Source organism: Tachyglossus aculeatus, chromosome 15 (genome assembly GCF_015852505.1).
Source record: "Tachyglossus aculeatus isolate mTacAcu1 chromosome 15, mTacAcu1.pri, whole genome shotgun sequence".
In the NCBI taxonomy this organism is placed as follows: Eukaryota; Metazoa; Chordata; class Mammalia; order Monotremata; family Tachyglossidae; genus Tachyglossus; species Tachyglossus aculeatus.
Window position 1 is genome coordinate 18,214,822 of NC_052080.1, and position 19,876 is coordinate 18,234,697.

A 19,876-nucleotide genomic window follows, 5' to 3' on the forward strand; every position below is an offset into this window, starting at 1 on the left:
AAGTGCTTACTATGTGCCAGGCACCGTACTAAGTACGGGGATAGATTCAAACTCATCAGGCTGGAACCAAGTTTTCATCCCACATGGGGCTTAATCCCCATTTTCCAGATGAGGTAACTGAGGCACAGACAAGTGAAATGAGTTGCCCAAGGTCACACAGCAGAGGAGTGGAGGAGCTGGGATTAGAATCTCGGTCCTTCAGACTCCCAGGCCTGGGCTCTAACCACTAAGCAACACTAAGAGAAGCAGCGGGGCTCAGTGGAAAGAGCCCGGGCTTTGGAGTCAGAGTTCATGGGTTCAAATCCCGGCTCCGCCAATTGTCAGCTGTGTGACTTTGGGCAAGTCACTTCACTTCTCTGTGCCTCAGTTACCTCATCTGGAAAATGGGGGTTAAGATTGTGAGCCCCCCATGGGACAACCTGATCACTTTGTAACTTCCCCAGCGCTTAGAACAGTGCTATGCACATAGTAAGCGCTTAATAAATGCCATTATTATTATTATTATTATTATTATTATCAAAAGCCATTGCTCGGGGAACCAGGATTCTTGGGCTTCTTTTGTTTTGTTTGGTTTTTGGGGGTAGCGGCGCGAGGTTTCCCTCCCTGTCCTCTCATTCTACCCCACTGTAACCAGCCCCCCACCCAGGACATTTCCACTCTTCTGGACCCAGATGAGAATCTAGGGGGAACCCAGCAGGGGAAAATCAGTCGACCAGTCAGTCATCCAATCACGCAATCAGAGGGACTCATTGATCGCTTACTGTGTGCAGAGCACTAGACTGAACGCTTGGGAGGGGATGATTCAGTCAGTAGATATGAACCACCTCTCAAAGAGCTGACAGTCTAGCGGGGGAGGTAGAGCAGAGAAAGGAGGGTTGGGGATGTGGAGAACATGGCTGTGGGGTCCCCCCTCAGGGAGCAACTCCAAGTCGAACGTCCTAAGCCACGGTGAGATGGTGAGTCTGGACGAGAGTAGCTTCCCGGCCCTGGAGCTCAACAACCGGCGACTTTCGGTCAAGAGCTCCTTCTGCAGAAAAAACGGCATCTACACCAGGTAACTGGGCAGGGGGCGGTCCTTGGACTTGGGTGCAAGTTTGGGCACAGTCCTGGGCTTCGGAGAGCCCCAAAACCAAGCAAACTTACCCCTAGTCATACCCATGCTACAGCCAGCTACAAGGAGATCCATTTTAACAAAGAGGCTGGGGACAGTCGGGGTCAATCAATCAATAAGTCGTATTTATTGAGCACTTACTATGTACAGAACACTGGATTAAGTACTTGGGAGAGTACACCAGAACAACATAACAGATACATTCCCTGCCCACAGCAACTTAAAGTCTAGACTGATCAATCAGTCAATCAGCGGAATTGAGTGAGCGCTTACTCTGCACTGAGCACTGTACTGAGCGTTCGGGAGAGTGCAACAGAGTTGATAGACAAGTTCCTGCTTTCAAAGAGCTTACAGTCGAGCGGGAGGGACAGATGCTAAAGTAAATGGCAGATAAAGAAAGCCACAGATGTAGCCCCCCTTTTCCTCAGCGACCCCCCCCAACCATCGCCCCGACTCACTCCCTTTGCTCTTCCCCCCCCTCCACCCCACAGCACTTGTGTATATATAAACATATCTATAATTCTATTTATTTATATTAATGCCTGTTTACTTGTTTTGATGTGTGTTTATATCTATAGTTCTGTTTATTTTTACTGGTGCTACTGATGCCTGTTTACTTGTTTTGATGTCTGTCTCCCCGCTTCTAGACTGTGAGCCTGTTTTGGGCAGGGATTGTCTCTATTGCTGCATTGTACTTTTCAAGCATTTAGTACAGTGCTCTGCACACAGTAAGTGCTCAATAAATATGATTGAATGAATGAATGAATATAAGGATTTAAGCATTAGGGCTATAGGAAGCAGGGCTCATGATTACGTTAGTTGGACTAGTTGACGCGCAGGCACTGAAAGGGCAGTTGTGTGGAGAGGGGTTAGAAAGTGTGGAGATGTGAAATCATCCGATCAGATTAGTAATCAAATCCTCAGCCATGGCCCGGGACTGTAGAGTACTGTTTGAGGAGCAGGAACCCAGAGGAGAGACCCAGCAGCTCCGGGCCCAACATCTGGCCCCGCAGCCTGATTTCTCTGAAAGTCCCGTGGGTGTCTATCAGTGCAACATCCCCAGGCGCTGTGGCCTTGAACCGGGTCCACTGGGAAATGGGCCAGTTATTCCATAGCACCTGGGCACGGCCCCTCTTCTGGAGTCCCTCCTCCCCTCCATTTCACCCACCCACCAACCACTCTTCACGCCCCATTCCCTCACCTGAATACGACTCGGTCATTTCTGTTTCTCGCTGGCAGGGAGGGGGGCGGTTTCCAGCACCTCTTTCTGCGTTCCCATTTAGCATTCCTGTCTCATTCGGACAGGGCTGAGTCAGGCTGGTCCCAGGCCGGAATGACAATGGTCCCTCTGTTTAGGCCCACTGGAAGACGAGTGTGTGTGTGTGTGTGTGTGTGTGTGTGTGCGTGTGTGTGTGTGTGTGTGTGTGTGTGTGTGTGTGTGTGTGTTGGGAGCAGGACAGGGGCGGGGGGCGGGGGAGATGGGGAGAGGGTTAGCGGACCGGAGAAGGCAGGCGGCCATCCAAGCCAAACCCTGGGCCTTCCCAAAGAAGAGCTTGTTTGAGGCCCAGGGAGCAGACCGCAGAGGCATCGGAGGCCCCAGCCCCATCGCCAGGCTGGCTCCCCGGGCCGGCCACAGAGCAACAAGGGGGTCCTTCACCCAGGCCCTCTCCCCTCCATCCCCGGCAGCCCCCCTCCCTCAACAATGTCCACAGACACTGTGAGCCCGCACACCCACTGTGTACACACCAGGCCCCCACCCTCCTCCTTCTCCTCCTCCTCCTCCTCCCCTCCTCCTCCTCCTCCTCCTCGGGGCTGGGCTCAGAGCCCAGTTCCCCCTCTCTTCCCCTCCACCCTCCAGGACACTGCTCCTCAGTCAGGTCTGCGGAGGGCAGGTGTCCACTCTGCCAGAGTGGATCCAAACTCATGGTGCAGTGCTCTGCACACAGTAAGCGCTCAATGAATACGATTGAATGAACGAATGAATGTTTGTACGTATTTATTACTCTATTTTACTTGTACATGTTTATTCTATTTATTTTGTTTTGTTAATGTGTTTTGTTATGTTGTCTGTCTCCCCCTTCTAAACTGTGAGCCTGCTGTTGGGTAGGGACCGTCTCTATACGTTGCTAACTTGTACTTCCCAAGTGCTTAGTGCAGTGCTCTGCACACAGTAAGCGCTCAATAAATACGATTGAATGAATGAATGAACACCGTGGATAGGCCACGGGCCTGGAAGTCAGAGGACCTGAGTTCTAATCCCGGCTCTGCCGCTTGTCTGCCGTAAATGACCTTGGGCCAGGCACTTCACTTCTCTGGGCCTCAATTCCCTCATTGATAAAATAGGGATTAAGACTGTGAGCCCCACGTGGGACAACCTCATTACCTCCTATCTATCTCAACCCTTGAAACAGTGCTTGGCACATAGTAAACACTTAACATATACCATAATTTTTTAATGGCATTTATTAAGCACTTTCTATGTGCAAAGCATTAAAATGGGGATTAAGACTGTGAGCTCCATATGGGATTAGCTCATATCCACCCCAGCTCTTCAAACAGTGCTGGGCACATAGTAAGCGCTTAACAAATGTCATTATTACTATTATTATTACCCTGTCCTTTCCTCTTGCCTATCCTCTAGACCATCCTCTAGACCTTCAACTTGTTGTGGGCAGGGAATGTGTCCGTTATACTGCACTCTCCTGTGAGCATAGTACAGTGCTCTGCACACAGTAAGTGGTCAATAAATATGATTGACTGACTGACTCAGCCTCATTTCCAGCACATGCAGGACAGTACTGCTTTGATCTGTGGCCTCACAGTGTGTGTGACAAACTGTGATAAACTCAATTACCTTGCATCCAGCTCAGCACTTAGTACAGTGCTTAGTAAGCACTTAACGAATACCTTTAAAAAAATCAAATGCACTGAGCTCTAACTGTGTGCAGAGCACGGAACTAAGTACTTGGGAGAGTACAATGTAACAGTATAACAGACACTTTCCCAGCTTCCAACCTCCAACTTCCAACCATTAATTTCCAGCCAACCTCCAACTTCCAACCTCTAATCTCCAGCCAACTTCTTACTTCCAACTTCCAACCTCCAATATCCCGCCAACCTCCAACATCCATCCTCCAATTTCCAGCCACCCTCCCATTGCTCAAGTTGATCCAAGGCTCAGGAGAAAGCATCAGAAGACAGGGACCACTAGAGTGGAAGCTCCTTTCGGGCAGGGATCGTGCCTCGGGTATTGCTGAGCTTCCCCAAGAACTCAGACCAGTGCTTCACACTCAGTGGGTATTCAGACAACACCATTACCACCAGGGGCCTGAGAAGAGATGAAAGCCCTTTCTCGAGGAAAAGGATCTCAGGTCCAGCCCACCGCCCACCTCTCTCTCTCTCTCTTTCTCTCTCTTTTTTTCTCTCTCTCTCTCCAGGTCCCCTCCCCGGCCCAGTCCTGGCAGCCTCCACTACTCCGATGAGGACGTGACCAAGTACAATGACCTGATCCCGGCGGAGAGCGGCAGCCTCACAGAGAAGCCCTCCGAGATCTCCGACTCCCAGGTGAGTGGAGGAGGAGAGGAGGAAGAAGAGACAAGGTTAACGGTAGGAAGCAAGAAGGAGGGAGCAGGGTGGGGTGGGGAATGGAACCCAGCCAAGAACTAGGCTGCCTCCAGCTCTGTCTCTGATTGATTGATTGATTGATTAAGGTATTTGTTAAGTGCTTGCTAAGTGGCTGACACTGTTCTAAGCGCTGGGGAAGGTACAAGTTAATTAAGGTCTCTTAATTCCATCTCTTCTGAAGCTTCGAATGTCAGAGGCCCACTCCAAAACCAGTCCATTTAAAGTCACTCTGTGAAGGCATGGTTGCTCTTTTTTTGTTTTTGTTTTTTATGGTATCTGTTAAGCACATACAATGAGCCAGGCACTGTGCTAAGTGCTGGGGTAGATACGAGCTAATCATGTTGGACCCAGTCCCTATCTCACATGGGGCTCACAGTCTTAATCCCCATTTTGCAGATGAGGTAACTGAGTCATCCCCAGCCGATATTCATTGTCCAAGAGTGGTGGTTATTAATAATAATGATAGTTATGGTACTTGTTAAGCACTTATTATTTGCCAAGCACTGTTCTAAGCACTGGGGTAGCTACAAGCTAATCAGTCCCTGTCTCAAATGAGCCTCATGCCCTTAATCCCCCCATTTTACAAATAAGGTACCTGAGCCCTTGAGAAGTTAAATGACTTAACGAAGGTCACACAGGAGAGGTGGCAGAGCCGAGATTAGAACCCAGGTCCTTCTGACTCTCAGGCCCGTGCCCTGACCGTCCTACCACCTTGTGGTCCCCGGACCTTTCCTGGCAGGGTCTCCCCAGGCCTCTTGCCGTAGACAGTTATTGTGTGGGTTGGTCAGAGCGAGCCCAGTGTCCACCTCAGAGGCGACTTGCCCCCAAGCTCCCCATCTTTTCTGGCTCCATTCGCCACTGGAGAGGAAGAGTTGAGTGAGGGGAAGGGGGAGGCAGTGCCAGTTGGTGATAGATAGAAAGAGGACCTGGAAGTTCAGGATAGAGTGGCAAGTGGTCAAGTGGTCCCACATGCTGTTAGCTGATCCTGCCCTGATTGACCCTGTGCCAAATACAGATGGATAATAATAATAATAATGGCATTTATTAAGAGCGTACTCTGTGCAAAGCACTGTTGTAAGTGCTGGGGAGGTTACAAGGTGATCAGGTTGTCCCACGGGGGGCTCACAGTCTTAATCCCCATTTTACAGATGAGGTAACTGAGGCACAGAGAAGTTAAGTGACTTGCCCAAAGTCACACAGCTAACAAGTGGCGGAGCCATAATTTGAACCCATGACCTCTGACTCCAAAGCCCGTGCTCTTTCCACTGAGCCACACTGCTTCTCTTCTCCAGTGAGGGATGGAGATAGAGCAAGAGAGGGTGAGAGACAGGCAGAGAGGAATGGAGAAAGAAGAAGAGAGAGATAGAGAAAGGAAGATAAAGAGGCAGCGAGACAGGCAGAGAAACAGAGATAAAGAGAAAGGGAGATAGAGAAAGATGGAGTGAGGTAGACAGAGAAACAGAAAGATGAGAGACAAAGATGGAAACAGAAAGAAGAGAGAGGTAGAGAGAAACAGAAGAGAGACAGAAAGAGGAGAGAAGCAGACCGAGAGAAACAGAAAGAAGAAGAGAGACAGAGGGAGAAAGAAAGAGGAGAGAAACAGAAGGATGAGAGACAAAGAGGGAGACAGAAAGAGGAGAGAAACAGAAAGATGAGAGACAAAGAGGGAGATAGAACGAGGAGAGTGGCAGACAGAGAGAAACAGAAAGAAGAAGAGAGACAGTAGGAGACAGAAAGAGGAGAGTGGTGGAAAGAGAGAAACAGAGAAGAGAGACAAAGAGGGAGACAGAGTGGCAGAGAGAAACTGAAAGGAGAGACAAAGAGGGAGAGAAACAGAGAGAAAAACAGAGAAAGAAGAGACATAAAGAGGGAGAGAGAGACAGGGAGGAGAGAAATGGGAGGGGAGAGAGGGAGAGAGAAAGGAGTCACAGACAAGGAGATGGGGAGAGAGGCAGAGAGAACAATGATGTTAATCTGAGTCTTTTGGGAAACTGTTAATCTCCTCCCTTTTCCTGTTCCCAGGCTGGACAGTGGTAGCTGGTTTAACCAGTAGTGTTATTCTGTGACACCCAGGAAGAATGATCAAAGGTCAAGTCACTCCCTTGGGCAGAATGGATCCTAGCCTGTGAACTCCCTGGTGAACCGTGAAGGCCCTGCTTGTTCCATTTAGCCAGGGTGACTAACGGCACCAACAGCCCCCAGATTGGAGCAGGCCGGGCACTGCCCGTTCTGCCCCGAGGAATCATTCCATCCGGTGTTTGTCCAGGGAGAGGGTCATCGAAATCTGTGAGAAAAATGCCCAGCACCTGCCTCCATACTGGCCCCTCACTGGCCCCACAGCCAAGGCCATCACAGGCCATACATGTGAGCTGAGAGGGAGGGTCCCAGGCCTCTCCCCAGCCAAGTCCTCCCGCCTCTTCTGTGACCTAAATACTACCTGGGGTATTTGCTAAGACTCAGTATATGCCAAACCTTGTGCTGAGAACTAGGGAAGGTGCAAGATAATCTGGTCAGACACAATTCCTGTTTTGCGTGGGGCTCACAGGTAGGATGGAGAATGGGTATTGAATCCCCATTTGACAGAAGAGGAAACTGAAACCCAAAGATGTAAGTGACTAGCCCAAGCTCACTTAGCTGGCAAGTAGCAGACATGGGATTAGAACTCAGGTCCTCCCAGGCTCGAGCTCTTTCCACTAGGCCACGCTGCTTCTCTAATTCAGACTTCGATTCATTTGATTTAGAGGACACTTCAAGGCTGCAGAGATGGAGTTAAATTCATTCATTAATTCAATTGTATTTATTGAGCGTTTACCGTGTGCTGAGCACTGTACTAAGAGCTTGGGAGGGGACAATATAATAATAAACAGATACATTCCCTGCTGCGACGAGCTACCCAACACCACTAAGACACATGTCTGAAATGAGCTTTGGAGGTGGGGGAGGTGGGAAGAAGTGACGAGGGAAGGGGAGAGGAAGGGGGGATGAGAGAGAAGAAATGGAGGGGTTAATTTTGTTCTGAATCGGGCCAACAGGATGACCCATTTTAGAAAGGCTCCCCCGTTGAAACGCCGCATTGGGGGGAGGATGGTTGAAGTGGATAGGCGCGGTGATGAATGAGCCAGTCCAGTGACTCTCTGGGCTTCTGAGAGCCCTGCATTCCACCTCAGGGCAAACCCCAGGCCCACCCTGGACTTGGCAACTAGCCAGAGCTTGCCTGAGCCAAGCAGGAGCATAGAGGCCCCTGGCCAGCTGCCAGACGCCCACCGGCCAGCCCGTCCCCTGAGGCCACTGCCCGGGCAGCAGGGAGGAAAACAGTGTCCTCTGATCCATCCCAGGGCACGGACTGGGCTCACCACTCAATGGGCATTGTGGGGCAGGAAGGGGAGAACCCCGCTTCAGAGGCTAAAGCCTAAGAGGTTCCCGAGCTCTGATTCTGAGCCCCCAGCCCTGATTTTGGATTCTGAATTCCCAGCTCGGATTCCGAATTCCCAGCTCTGAGTCTGAGCTCTGAGATGCTAAATTTCCCAGCTCGGTTTACAAATTGGGATTCTGTGGTTTGGATTTGCCCTGTGGGCTTCTCCTTGTCAGGGTGGGGGGGGGCCCCCAGAATGGAGAAACTGTGAGTGGCAGGAGACAGTGACGGCAGTGAAGCAGTGAGGTCTAGTAGAGAGAGCACAGGCTGGGGAGGCGGAAGACCTGGGTTCTAATTCTGGCTCTGCCTGTTGCTTGCCGTGGGACCTTGGGCCAGTCCCTTCATTTCTCTGGGCCTCAGTTTCCTCAACTGTAAAATGGGGGTTCAACCCCTTTTCTCCCTCCTACTTACACTGTGAGCCCCAGGCGGGACAAGGACTGTGTCCGACCTAAGTAACTGGTACCTACCCCAGAGCTTAGAACAGTGTTGGATATATTGTAAGCACTTAACAAAAAGAGAGGGAGTGGAAGGCTGAGGAATCAGTCCCCAGCTAGGGGGGCTGGGGGAACGCTCCAAGCTTTCTCCCGGGCAGCCCAGAGTGGATTCCGTTGTTCATTTTGTTCCGGTGTCCCCGTAGCTTCCCCACTGCCCGGCTCCAGGCCGTCTCCAGAGTCGCTGGATGAGTGGCTTTGAGGAGCAGTTCTGGGTGAAGGGGATGGGAGCTGTCCTGGATCGCTGCCCAGAGAGGCCCAAGATCGGCCCTCAAAGACGAGCACTGTGCCGGCTTGGAGGAGCAGTTCAGGGTGAAGGGGATGAGAGCTGTCCTGGATTGCTGCCTGGAGAGGCCCGAGACCGATCCTCAAGGGGAGCCACCGAGTGGTCCCATGCCACTTCCTACTCTTCCCTGTCTCCCTCCTCCCCACCCCCTCCCCGAAATGAAGCAGATGTGCAGCCCCCATCCCCCTCGGCGCCCTACACGCCCCTTCAGGGTTTGCTTTGGGCTCATCGGAGTGGAAGGAACTAGAGATCTGAAAAGGAAATCTGTGTTTGCTCCCCCTTCCCCCTCATCCCTACCCCATCCCCCACCCTTTTCCTCTGAAGCATTCCCCCCCAAACCCACTCCCCACCCCACCCCTGCTGGGGGACCTTCCTCCATATCCTCCAAAGCAGGGAAGGGGGGAAGGAGGGAGGGGGGTAGGAAGCTAGGTCCCTTCTTCCTTCATCTCAGCTGCTCACCAGGTTTCTCCCCTCATCTCCAGATACATGTACGTACATACACACACACACGCACGCATGCAAGCGCGCACGCCCTGCCCACCCCAGCCCCCTCTTAATAATCCTTGTAGTACTTATTAAGTGCTTACTATGAACCAAGGCCTAGACTAAGTGCTAGGGAAATTACATTACAGATCGGACATCATCCCACATCATCAGTGGTATTTATTGACTGCTTACAGTGTGCAGGGCACTGTACTAAGCACTTGGAGAGTACAATACAATGGAGTTGACAAACATCCTGTTCCTCATGGGGCTCACAGTCTAAGTAGGAGGGAGAACAGGCACTAATAATAATAATAATAAATAATAATGGCATTTATTAGGCACTTACTATGTGCAAAGCCCTGTTCTAAGCACTGGGGAGCATACAGGTTGATCAGGTTGTCTCACAAGGGGCTCACAGTTTTAATCCCCATTTTACAGATGAGGTAACTGAGGCACAGAGAAGTTAAGTGACTTGCCCAGAGTCACACAGCTGACAAGCGGCGGAGCAGGGATTTGAACCCATGACCTCTGACTCCAAAGCCCGTGTTCTTTCCACTGGGCCATGCTGATTTGAAACCCCATTGTATAGATGAGGGAACTGAGGCCCAGAGAAGCGAAGTGACTTGCCCTAGGTCAGACAGCAGGCGAGTGGCTGATCCCAGAGTAGAACCCAAGTCCTCTGCCTCTCAGGCCCGCGCTCTTTCCACGAGGCCACACTGCTTTTCAGCTTTCAGCTCCCATCAACTCATCTCTGGGGTTTTTCCGAGGTGGGTGAACCCACCCAGGCTGATGGTCCTTTCTGCTCAGCCCGCTTCCGTGCCCTGTCTGGTTCTGCCCTCCCCTCGGGCAGGTTCACTGGACCGGATGGAAATCCTAGCCGGGGGCCGTTCTAATGCCCTCGAGTCCCCCTCTGCCAAGATCTCTCGGGCCAGGGGTGAACTATGGTTCTCCCCGGGGGCCCTGGACTGACCTTTGGCCAGACTAGGAAGTACAGGCCCTGTCAGGGGCCACGATGGCCTCTGAGGGGCCAGGAGAGCCTCTGAGGGACAAGGACAGCCTCTGCTGGACCAGGGTGGCCTCTGAGGAGCTAGGATGGCTTCTGAGGGACCGGGGTAGCCTCTGAGGGGCCAGAGCCACCTCTGTGGGGCCGAGGCCCGCTGCCATCTGCCTGGGCATCGACCCGCCCTCTCGGTCTGCCCCTCCGTAGGTCCAGGCCGGTCCCGGGCCCCTCTGGCCTTCGGTCCAAGAGAGCCGTTGCCCTTGTCAGCGCCGCCCCTCTCCCCATCCCCGGCCCCTCTCTCCGAGCCCGGCCTGGGCCTCCCAGCTTTGTTCCCTCGCTCCAGTCCCGGCAGCTGTGCCGCACGCTGAGAAAGCCGGTTGTATTGTGCCAAATTGCATCACGGAGGACGGAGCGGGGACGGAGCCTAGCGGTGGGGGGAAGGGAGGGAGAAGCGGAAAGGGGAGTGTTCCTTTGTCTGGGGTGACGTGGTGGCATGGGGCCCAAAGGAGCGAGGCTGGGCAAGCCGTGGGGGGCAGGGCTCCCGCTCCTCATGGGCCGGATGGACACACGGAGCGAGCTTCTGCCACCCAGACCAACTCACGCCGCCGACCAGACCCCCCTTTGGAGCAGCGTGGCCTAGTGCATAGAGCACGGGCCTGGGAGTGAGGAGGACCTGGGTTCTAATCCCGGCTCCTCCACTCATCTGCTAGGCGACCTTTTGCAAGTCTCCTCACCGCTGTGTGCCTCAGGTCCCTCATCTGGAAAATGGGGATTAAGGCTATGAACCCCATAAGGGACAGGGACCGTGTCCAAACTGATGATATATCTTCTCCCTTCTGCACCAATCTGACTTGTTCCCTTTGTCCTTCCCCATTCCCAGCCCCACAGCACTTATGTACATATCTGTCATTTATTTATTTATGTTACTGGGGAAGCAACATGGCTCAATGGAAAGAGCCCGGGCTTTGGAGTCAGAGGTCATGGGTTCAAATCCCAACTCCACCACTTGTCAGCTGTGTGACTTTAGGCAAGTTACTTACTTAACTTCTCTGGGCCTCAGTTACCTCATCTGTAAAAATGGGGATGAAGACTGTGAGCCCCCCGTGGGACAACCTGATCACCATGTAACCTCCCCAGCACTTAGAACAGTGCTTTGCACATAGTAAGCACTTAATAAATGCCATGATGATGATGATGATGATGATTACCGTCTGTCTCCCCCGTCCTAGACTGTAAGCTCAGGGTGATGCAAAAGGGAATGGGAGAAGAGGAAAGGAGGGCTTAGCCAGGGAAAGCCTCCCTCTTGGAGGAGGTGCGTCTTCAATAGACCCGTCTTCCCTAACTCTCTGTCCTGTTCCCCTAGGGCAGCGACAGCGAGTACGAGGTGGACCCCAATCCTCAAGGGGCCCACTCCTTCGTCAATCACTACATCAGCGACCCCACCTATTACAACTCCTGGCGCCGGCAACAGAAGGGGATCTCGAGGGCCCAGGCCTACAGCTACACCGAGAGCGACTCCGGGGACCCCGACCACGGCCCCGGCGGCCCCGGCCCCCAGCAGGGCAGCCTATTCCGGCCCAAAACCAGCCGGACTCCAACGCCCCAGAACCCCACTCACCCCCCGAGCCAGCAGACCACCCTTTACCGGCCCCCGAGCAGCCTGGGCCCCGGCTCACGGGCGCCCATAGCCGGATTCTCATCGTTCGTCTGACGGCCAGAAGAGACCGGGACGTGGTAAAACACCTCCCTGCCCTCCCTCCCCTCCCCTGCTAAGCCGGGTCCACCAGCCCATCTGCCGCATTCGTTTTAGCCGAGACCCCCGGGGCAAAAACGCTCTGCCCGAAAGGATCGGAGGAGAGAGGCGTGGGGAGAGAGAGAGAGCGTGAGTGCACACTTGTGGAAGACAATCACCCTAGTTGTTCCCTGCTAATATTTGCTGCTGCAGTGTCATCCCGGATGGCCCCACCCCCTCCCACTGCAGCCCCCCCAGACCACCCGGCCAGGAACGTGAGGAGTGGGGAAGCCGTGGGGTGACCCATAGCGAGGCTGAGGCAACAGTGGGGACAAAGAGGGAGGCCGTGACCTCTCCAAGCTGGGCACTGTAGGACCGTGAGCCTCACTGAACCCACATGGCACCACCCCTCCGTTCACCCTGGCTGCTGGGCCACTGGGCTCAGCCCAGGGATGCCAAAGCACACAGAGAGTTGGCCAGTCGAGAGCCACTCTGTAACTGGCCCGTGGTCCCTGTGGCAAGGGCAGCAGCGAGGGTAGTTGTGCCTTGATTCTCTCCCTGCCAAGACAGGTGCAGGGAGTGGGATGGTTGTATCTGACCTAGAAGCTGGCCTCTAGCCCCTCCCTTGGCGGCGGGGGGTGGGCAGAGAAGCACAGGACTCAGGTTACCCCCCGACCCCGATGATGATCAGAGCCCAGGTTTCCCCCAGCCCAGGGGGAGTTTTGCCCAAACTCAGCTTCTCCTGCTTCCTCTGCCCGTTTTGGGGCTCTGTCTGGCTGCTTCTCTCTTTCCTTTTTGGAGAGAACAAAAGTGGAAAGAGGAGGCTGATTCCCTGGTTTGTTTTTTGCCACACTAGAGGGTGTTGGGGAAGGGGCAGGTGTGGGATGAAGGAAGAGAGAGAAGTAGAGAGAACTGGGGGCTGCCTCTTGCCATCACTTGACTTGTTTGCCTTTCGGAGAAGTGTCCGGATGAAGCTGGGATCCAGACTGTAGGAACAAACCAAGTGGGTGGGCATGGGAAATGGGACAATTTCAACCTGGCCAGAGGGTGGGTAGGGTGGGAAAGTGGTGAAGACTTTAATTCCAGTGGCTTCTGTCCATCCCCCTTCCCTTCCGGTGGCCTGTATCTGCACAGGGTCCCAGCTGGGGTGGGGCATGTGGATAGGAAAGCTCCTTAAAGAAAGAAACTAACTTGGTTTATGAAAACGCTCAGACCCAGGAGCTATAAACGGGAGAAAGGGGGTGAGGGAAGGGTGTGGAGGGATGGGGAGAGAAAGGGCAGGAACCTCTGGAGGGAGAACTATTGCACAACACACACAGGAGTCAACCTGATTCCCCCGGCTCTTCCCCTCCCGCCCCTCAAAAAAGATAAGAAGCATCCTCCTGGTACCCAGAGAAACCAAGGCTTAAGTTGTCTTCCCTCCTGTGATTGCAGTTTGTGTGACAACAACACACACACACCCCTGAACACCCAGGCACAGACTCACATGACACAATGCCCGCAGGGCTAGTGGAGCTTCAACCACTGAAGTCCTGGAGTGGAGAGTCAGGCCAAGGACGCATCTCCTTAGGATCAGATCCTTCCAGGAGAGCTTCACAGGACCAGACTGCTGCCCTGGGTTCCTCATCCTGTCCCCCGACACGTACCTACCCTCAGGCCATTCACCCACCCTCCCTGGAGTCCAGGGTCAAAAGAACCAAAGAAAAATCTTCCCATGAGCCCAACTGACAGGCAGGCTGGAGAACCCAGTCCCAAATTGAAACAGACAATCCCAAGTGGGCAAAAAATAGACCGGGCTCAGCCATGAGAGAAACCTCACTAACATCTGCAGTGGGGAAAGCTCTCTGGGACTTTTGGAAGGCAAGACGGAAAATGTTCTCACAGAGCGACTTTCTCCTGGCAGCCTGGAGAGTCCGACTCATCCCAGCATCCCTAGAGGAGGATCTGTGGGGTTGGGGGTGGTCCATTGGCCAGATCCTGGCTCCACACATCTGTACTGGGCAGGAGAGGAGGCCCCAGGAGCCTGCAACAGAGTCAGCACTTGGAGAGCTGGTTGAGCATTTGGGCGTGGGTGTCTAGGCTGAACTACTGGGTGGAGCTGGCAAAGAGGAGGAGCTTATCCAACCAGAGCATTTGAAGAAGCAGAGCATCATGAGTTGTGGAAGGCCCTGGACCGAGGTGACTGGAGAAACAGGCCAGTGAAACTGTTCTAAGGCTCCTGGAGATGAGAGAGAGAGCTTTGGGTTGGTCTACTAGAGTGCCAATGGCCTGCCACCCCCAAGTGTTCCTTCTGTCCCCGCTTCCCCTACACCCCCTGTCCGAACAGGGCCTGTCCACAAAGTCACGGGTCAGCCCGGAGGGTGAGACTGGGGCTGGCAGGGAGCGGATTTAAGGCTTTCAGGAGTGGGGAATCTACCTTAAACTTACAGGTCCCTCGGGGATCTTTCTCCCCGTTGCCTCTTTCCTTCCCGCTCCATCCCCAGGATATCAGCTTCTTCCAGTTCCCCAACGCGCCAGCCTGCCCTGGCTCCTGTACCCCGCCAGCTCCCTAGTGGGTGGGTGAGAGAGCACTGTTATTTGAAGCGTTGGGCACCAGCCCCAGAGCCAGCTGCCCCTGCATCTATCACCCTCCAGCCAACTTGGATCCAAAGATAGGCCCAAGAAGAATGCCAAGTTCTGGAGGGGGGGTGGGCTCGGGAGCCAATCAGCTGCGGGGTAGGCAGGGGGCACGGCCTGGCAGCCGACAGACAAGTGACTGGCAGAAGAACCCCTCCCGGATATAACTGTTGGGAAGGAAGGAAGGACTCCCTCGTTGAAAGAGGATCCGCCAAAGGAATCAACCTCCTTCCCCTGCCTCAGGACAAAGGGGATCAAAGCTGAAATCGAAGCTTGCTGTGCCTGTCTTCTTTGACCATTACTCCCAAGGGATTAATACCCCAGGGGAAAAGTCTGGAGCCAGCCAGAGCCTAGGGGTCAAGAACAGACAGGCTAAGGCTAAAGCAGCAGACAGGGTAAAACTCATCCACCACCCCTCCCTCCCCCATCCCCAGCACCACAAGAGAGTTCCAGCAAGCATTCACCATCTCCATGGCAACAAGTCTGTCCCCATCTGACCAGGCTGCTTTTCCTTTTCTGTTATCTCTATCTTTTTTTAAAAAATAATCTTGTCCTTTTCCTGAACTGCAACTGAACAAGTTCCCCATTTGCTTTGGAGAGCGGTCCAGTTGAGAGGTTTTGGCAAGGGGGGTCGGGGAGGGAGGGGGACTTTTTCATTTTGTAAGGTGGATTGAAAGAGTTGGATTTTGGTTTGGCTTTGAAAATGCTTTAATGGCTCGTTGTGCGTACTCGATTCACACACAAAGACTCACTCTCAAATACCCGTATATGCAAGAATGTGCACATTGTGGACCTCTTCACCATACTCAAAGATGGCATCGTTGACAGCAAGAGTCAATCTGGCGGGGTGAGTGCCATGAGAGACACAGGACAGAAACACGCAGAACCAACACCACCTGTCACACCCTGACGGCTGGCAGGTGACAGAGAGGGCGCCTTTTGGAGGAGCCTAGAACCGGTACCAGTTACTGATTCTCCTTGACTGGCAAATGGCGGCCTGGGATTGCCTTTTACCTCACGGAAATCTCGGAGCTGGTTTTGAAGACGAGGGTGGAACCCCTAACTAAAAGAAGGAGAACAGGTTTCCCCTGGCTTGGAAGGACCATCACACCTTGAATCTTAATGCATCTGGAAAAACAGTCCCCCCCCCGACCCCTCAAGCCCAAGACTTAAATGACAAGTTTGCGTTGGACTCGGTTTATGTACCCGCTGGGCCTGGGAGAAGATGCAGAACTGTGGAATCGTCCCCTCCCCGGAAATACTTATTTTCCCGTAGGTGGGCAAGGCCAAAGCTGCCTGGGGCAACAGGGGCCTGTTTTTGCAGCTGGACCTCACCCTCCTGGGTCCTCCTGGAGCCAAGGGGACCGAAAGAGAAGGGCATGCTGGGAGAATCCTTCCACTCGGAGGCTTGACACTTCCACCCACTCGGGGGCCGAACGCTGTTGCCAGTCAACACAGGCAGCCAGTCCCCACCCTGCGAAGAACCTTAACCATCCCTTGGATCGACTCTGCTCCTCGCCTCCGACACCACGCCAATCTGTCTGCCGGTGGTGGAGGAATCGGGGTGGAATGCCAATGGGCTTCTCTGCCCTTCTGCCATCCCTCCCAGTGCCGACAAACCCTGAGAAAGGGAGGGAGGTGGCCAGCTCACCCCAGCATATTGGGCTTTCCCTGCCACGTGGCCTCCTGTTTCCATTCCCCTCTCGCCACTCTCCATCTGCCCATCGCTGTGGTGTGTGGGTGAGGGCGGAGAAGAGGATGCCCCCCCTCAGCGCTCACCACAGTGGACCCGGTGGCCTCTTCTCAGGCCCAGTGAGAAGTCCCCCTTCCACCCTGCAGGGGAGAGAAGCGGGGGCAACGACCAGAGGCAGACCCCCCCACCGCCCGCCCCGGGTCCGCCAATCCGGGGTCCCATCGCCACAACCCCCACGTCCTGGTCCGACCTTTTTTTGTGTGGTCTTGTTTCTGTACCAATAACCCAAAGTGTTTGAGACATGGTACCTATACTCCCTTGCACACTCCAAAAAGGAAAAGAAAATATCTGCAGAAATCTTTATTTTTGATTTAAAAGATATAATTTCAAGTACAGGGAGAGTTTAGTCATGGCAAATGATTGTCCATCAAAGAAATATATATATATATATACATATATATATGTCACATAGTTCGTTAGCAGGTTTATTTTTTAAATAAAAGGCAAGAAAAAATGGTTTGAAATACTATGCCACCAGTCACTTATCCTGTCAAACTGTCAGTATTTTCTAAATAAATTTTTTTTTTTTGGAGTTTTGGGGAAGTTGTCATTTTTCTCCTCCACAGACAGAGATGTGGGATCGGGTTTGCTCTGCCCGGAAACCAGATTGGTGCCATAGTTTGGTTGCCAGTGACTACCTCAGCCCTGTCAGAGTCACCTTAGCTGGCTGCATCTCGGGTTGATGGGTTTATTGATTCCATGGCTTCCCTCCTTCAGGAGGACAGGAGGGCCAGGAAAGAAGCTTGCTGTGGGGTTAACATTCCCAAAGTCAATGAATAGTACATATTGAGCAACTATTGTCTGTTGTGCTTAGAACTGGAGAAATTCATCATAATAATGATTATAATTATAGTATCTGTTAAGCACTCGCTATATGCCAAGCATTGCTCTAAGCACTAGGGTGGGTAGAAGGTACTCAGAATGGACACAGTCTGAGAGGGAGGGAGAGGAGGTAACTTACCCTCATTTTAAAGATGTGGAAACTGAGGCCCGGGGAAGTGACTTGCCCAAGATGACTTAGTGGGCAAGTGGAGGAGCCAGGATGAGAGAACAGAAGATAAAGAAGAAGAAGAAGAAGAAGAAGAAGAAGAAGAAGAAGAAGGAGAAGACAGCAAAGAGAGGGTCTCTCGGCCTTGCTACTATGCCAATTTCTGCAGGGTAAGAAGGGAAAGAGTGTTTGGGGTGAGAAACTGGAGAACGATGACAATGATGATGATTATGGTGTTTATGGTGTCCTGAGAAGCAGCATGGCTCAGTGGCAAGAGCACGGGCTTTGGAGTCAGAGGTCATTGGTTCGTATCCCAACTCCGACACATGTCTGCTGTGTGACCTTGGGCAAGTCACTTAACTTCTCTAAGCCTCAGTTCCCTCATCTGTAAAATGGGGATGAAGACTGTGAGCCCCACGTGGGACAACTTGATCACCTTGTATCCCCCCCAGTGCTTGAAACAGTGCTTTGCACATAGTAAGCGCTTAACAAATACCATTATTATTATTATTATTATTATGTGCTCTCTATGTGTCAAGCATCATTCAAAGCACTGGGGTAGATACAAGTTTGGGCTTACCATGTAAGTAGGAGAAAAAGCTGGTTTTGAATCCCCATTTTACAGTGGAGGAAACTGGGGCCCAAAGAAGCTAGGTGACTTGCCTAAGGTCACACAGCAGACAAGCGGTAGAACTGGAATTAGAACCCAGGTCCTCTGACTACAAGGCCTGGGCTCTAACCACTAGGTCCTGCTGCTTCCCAGATTGCCTGGATCCTGAGGGAAACCTCCTCCTGGCCGTCAGCATCCCCAACCACGACCGAGGGACTTGGATTTTCCTTTGGCTTCAAACAGGCCATCCTAGTGCCTGAGAGCTAGGCTGGACACAAGTCTGGTTTCCACTTGTCAGCTGTGTGACTCTGGGCAAGTCACTTCACTTCTCTGTGCCTCAGTTCCCTCATCTGTAAAATGGGGATAAAGACTGTGAGCCCCATGTGGGACAACCTGATCACCTTGTATCCCCCCAGCGCTTAGAACAGTGCTTTGCACATAGTAAGCGCTTAACTAATACCATCATCATCATCATAAACTCCCTCCTGGAGGACAGAGTGTTCCATTCTCATAATTCAGTCAATCAATTGTATTTCTTCAGCATTTACTGTGTCCTGAGTGTTTGGGAGAGTATAACAGACACATTCCCTCACAACAAGCATACAGTCTAGACAGGGAGACAGACGTTAATATAAATCAATAAATTATGGGTGTGTACGTAAGTGCCATGGGGGTGAATAAAGGGAGGAAATCAGGGAGACTACTATTATTGTTATTATTAAGGTATTTGTTAAGTGCTTACTATGTGCCAAGCACTGGAGATGCAGAAGGGAGTGGAAGTAAAGGAAATGAGGGCTAAGTCATTGATGGGCTTTGGGGGAGATGTGCCTTAAGTAAGGCTTTGAAGATGGGGAGAGTAATCCTTTGTCAGATATCAGGAGGGAGGGTGTCCCAGGACAGAGGCAAGACATGGCCGAGAGCTCTGTGGTAAAATAGATGAGAATGAGGTACAGTGAGTAGTTTGGCATTAGAGGAGGTCAGATCCAATCAGATTCCAAGACTGGTGGGCCCTCCCGCCCCCAGTCAATTAATCAATCAACCAATGATATTTGTTGAGCACTCATGGGTGACAGGGCCCTCATCTCTATGCCTCAGTGCTGGTAGGTGAAAGCAGGTAGTGAGAACCTGATATAGTGTGGTGCTTCTGGAATGAGACACTCCAGAAAAGCTCTCCAGTTTAAGCTAGGAATGCCTTGCAACAGGAAGATGCTCTTTCCCTTGCTTCAAGCACTTAACTATGTGCCAAGCACCGAGGTAGATACACTGTAATCAGGTTGGATCCTGTCCCACATGAGGCTTGCATTCGGAATAGGAGGGAGAACAGGTATTTCATCCTTATTTTACCAATGAGGAAACTGAAGCAAAGAGAAGTGAAATGACTTTGACCAAAGTCACACAGTAGGCAAGTTGCAGAGCTGGGACTAGAACCCAGATCCCATGCCAGGCTTCTGTTGTGGCCAATGTGGGCTGGATTTTCACCCCGGCATTTTGTGAAGTCCAGCTCCAGACCCGCCTCCTGGGGGTTGGTATTTAAGCCAAGAGAGGTTGGCCGGGGAAAGAAACTAAATGAGAACAGTTGAACAGATGGCCCTCCCCAGGTAAGTGTGGGAGTTAGTTAAAGAGGCCCAGAGGGGGAAGGGGAGAAGACAAGGGGACAAGAGGCCCCCTCTACAGCCAACTGGCGGTGACTTTTTGAAGAGGGGGAGGTTAGCATAGAGCCCCTTAACAGCTTCTTGTTGGGCTGATAAAACTGAGCTGCTGGAAGTG

The 19,876-nt window shown here is 52.4% G+C and overlaps 1 protein-coding gene across 1 annotated transcript in view; it reads left to right on the forward strand.

Moving 5' to 3' along the window:
- SDK2 (sidekick cell adhesion molecule 2) overlaps positions 1-13,173 on the forward strand; it is a 188,550-nt gene extending 175,377 nt beyond the window's left edge. Inside the window, exons 43-45 of the mRNA XM_038757461.1 lie at positions 916-1,054; positions 4,549-4,675; positions 11,774-13,173. Of these exons, the coding sequence (XP_038613389.1) occupies positions 916-1,054; positions 4,549-4,675; positions 11,774-12,121 (614 nt within the window). The 3' untranslated portion in view covers positions 12,122-13,173. The remainder of the gene's footprint in view (positions 1-915; positions 1,055-4,548; positions 4,676-11,773) is intronic.
- Positions 13,174-19,876: the final 6,703 nt, after the last annotated feature.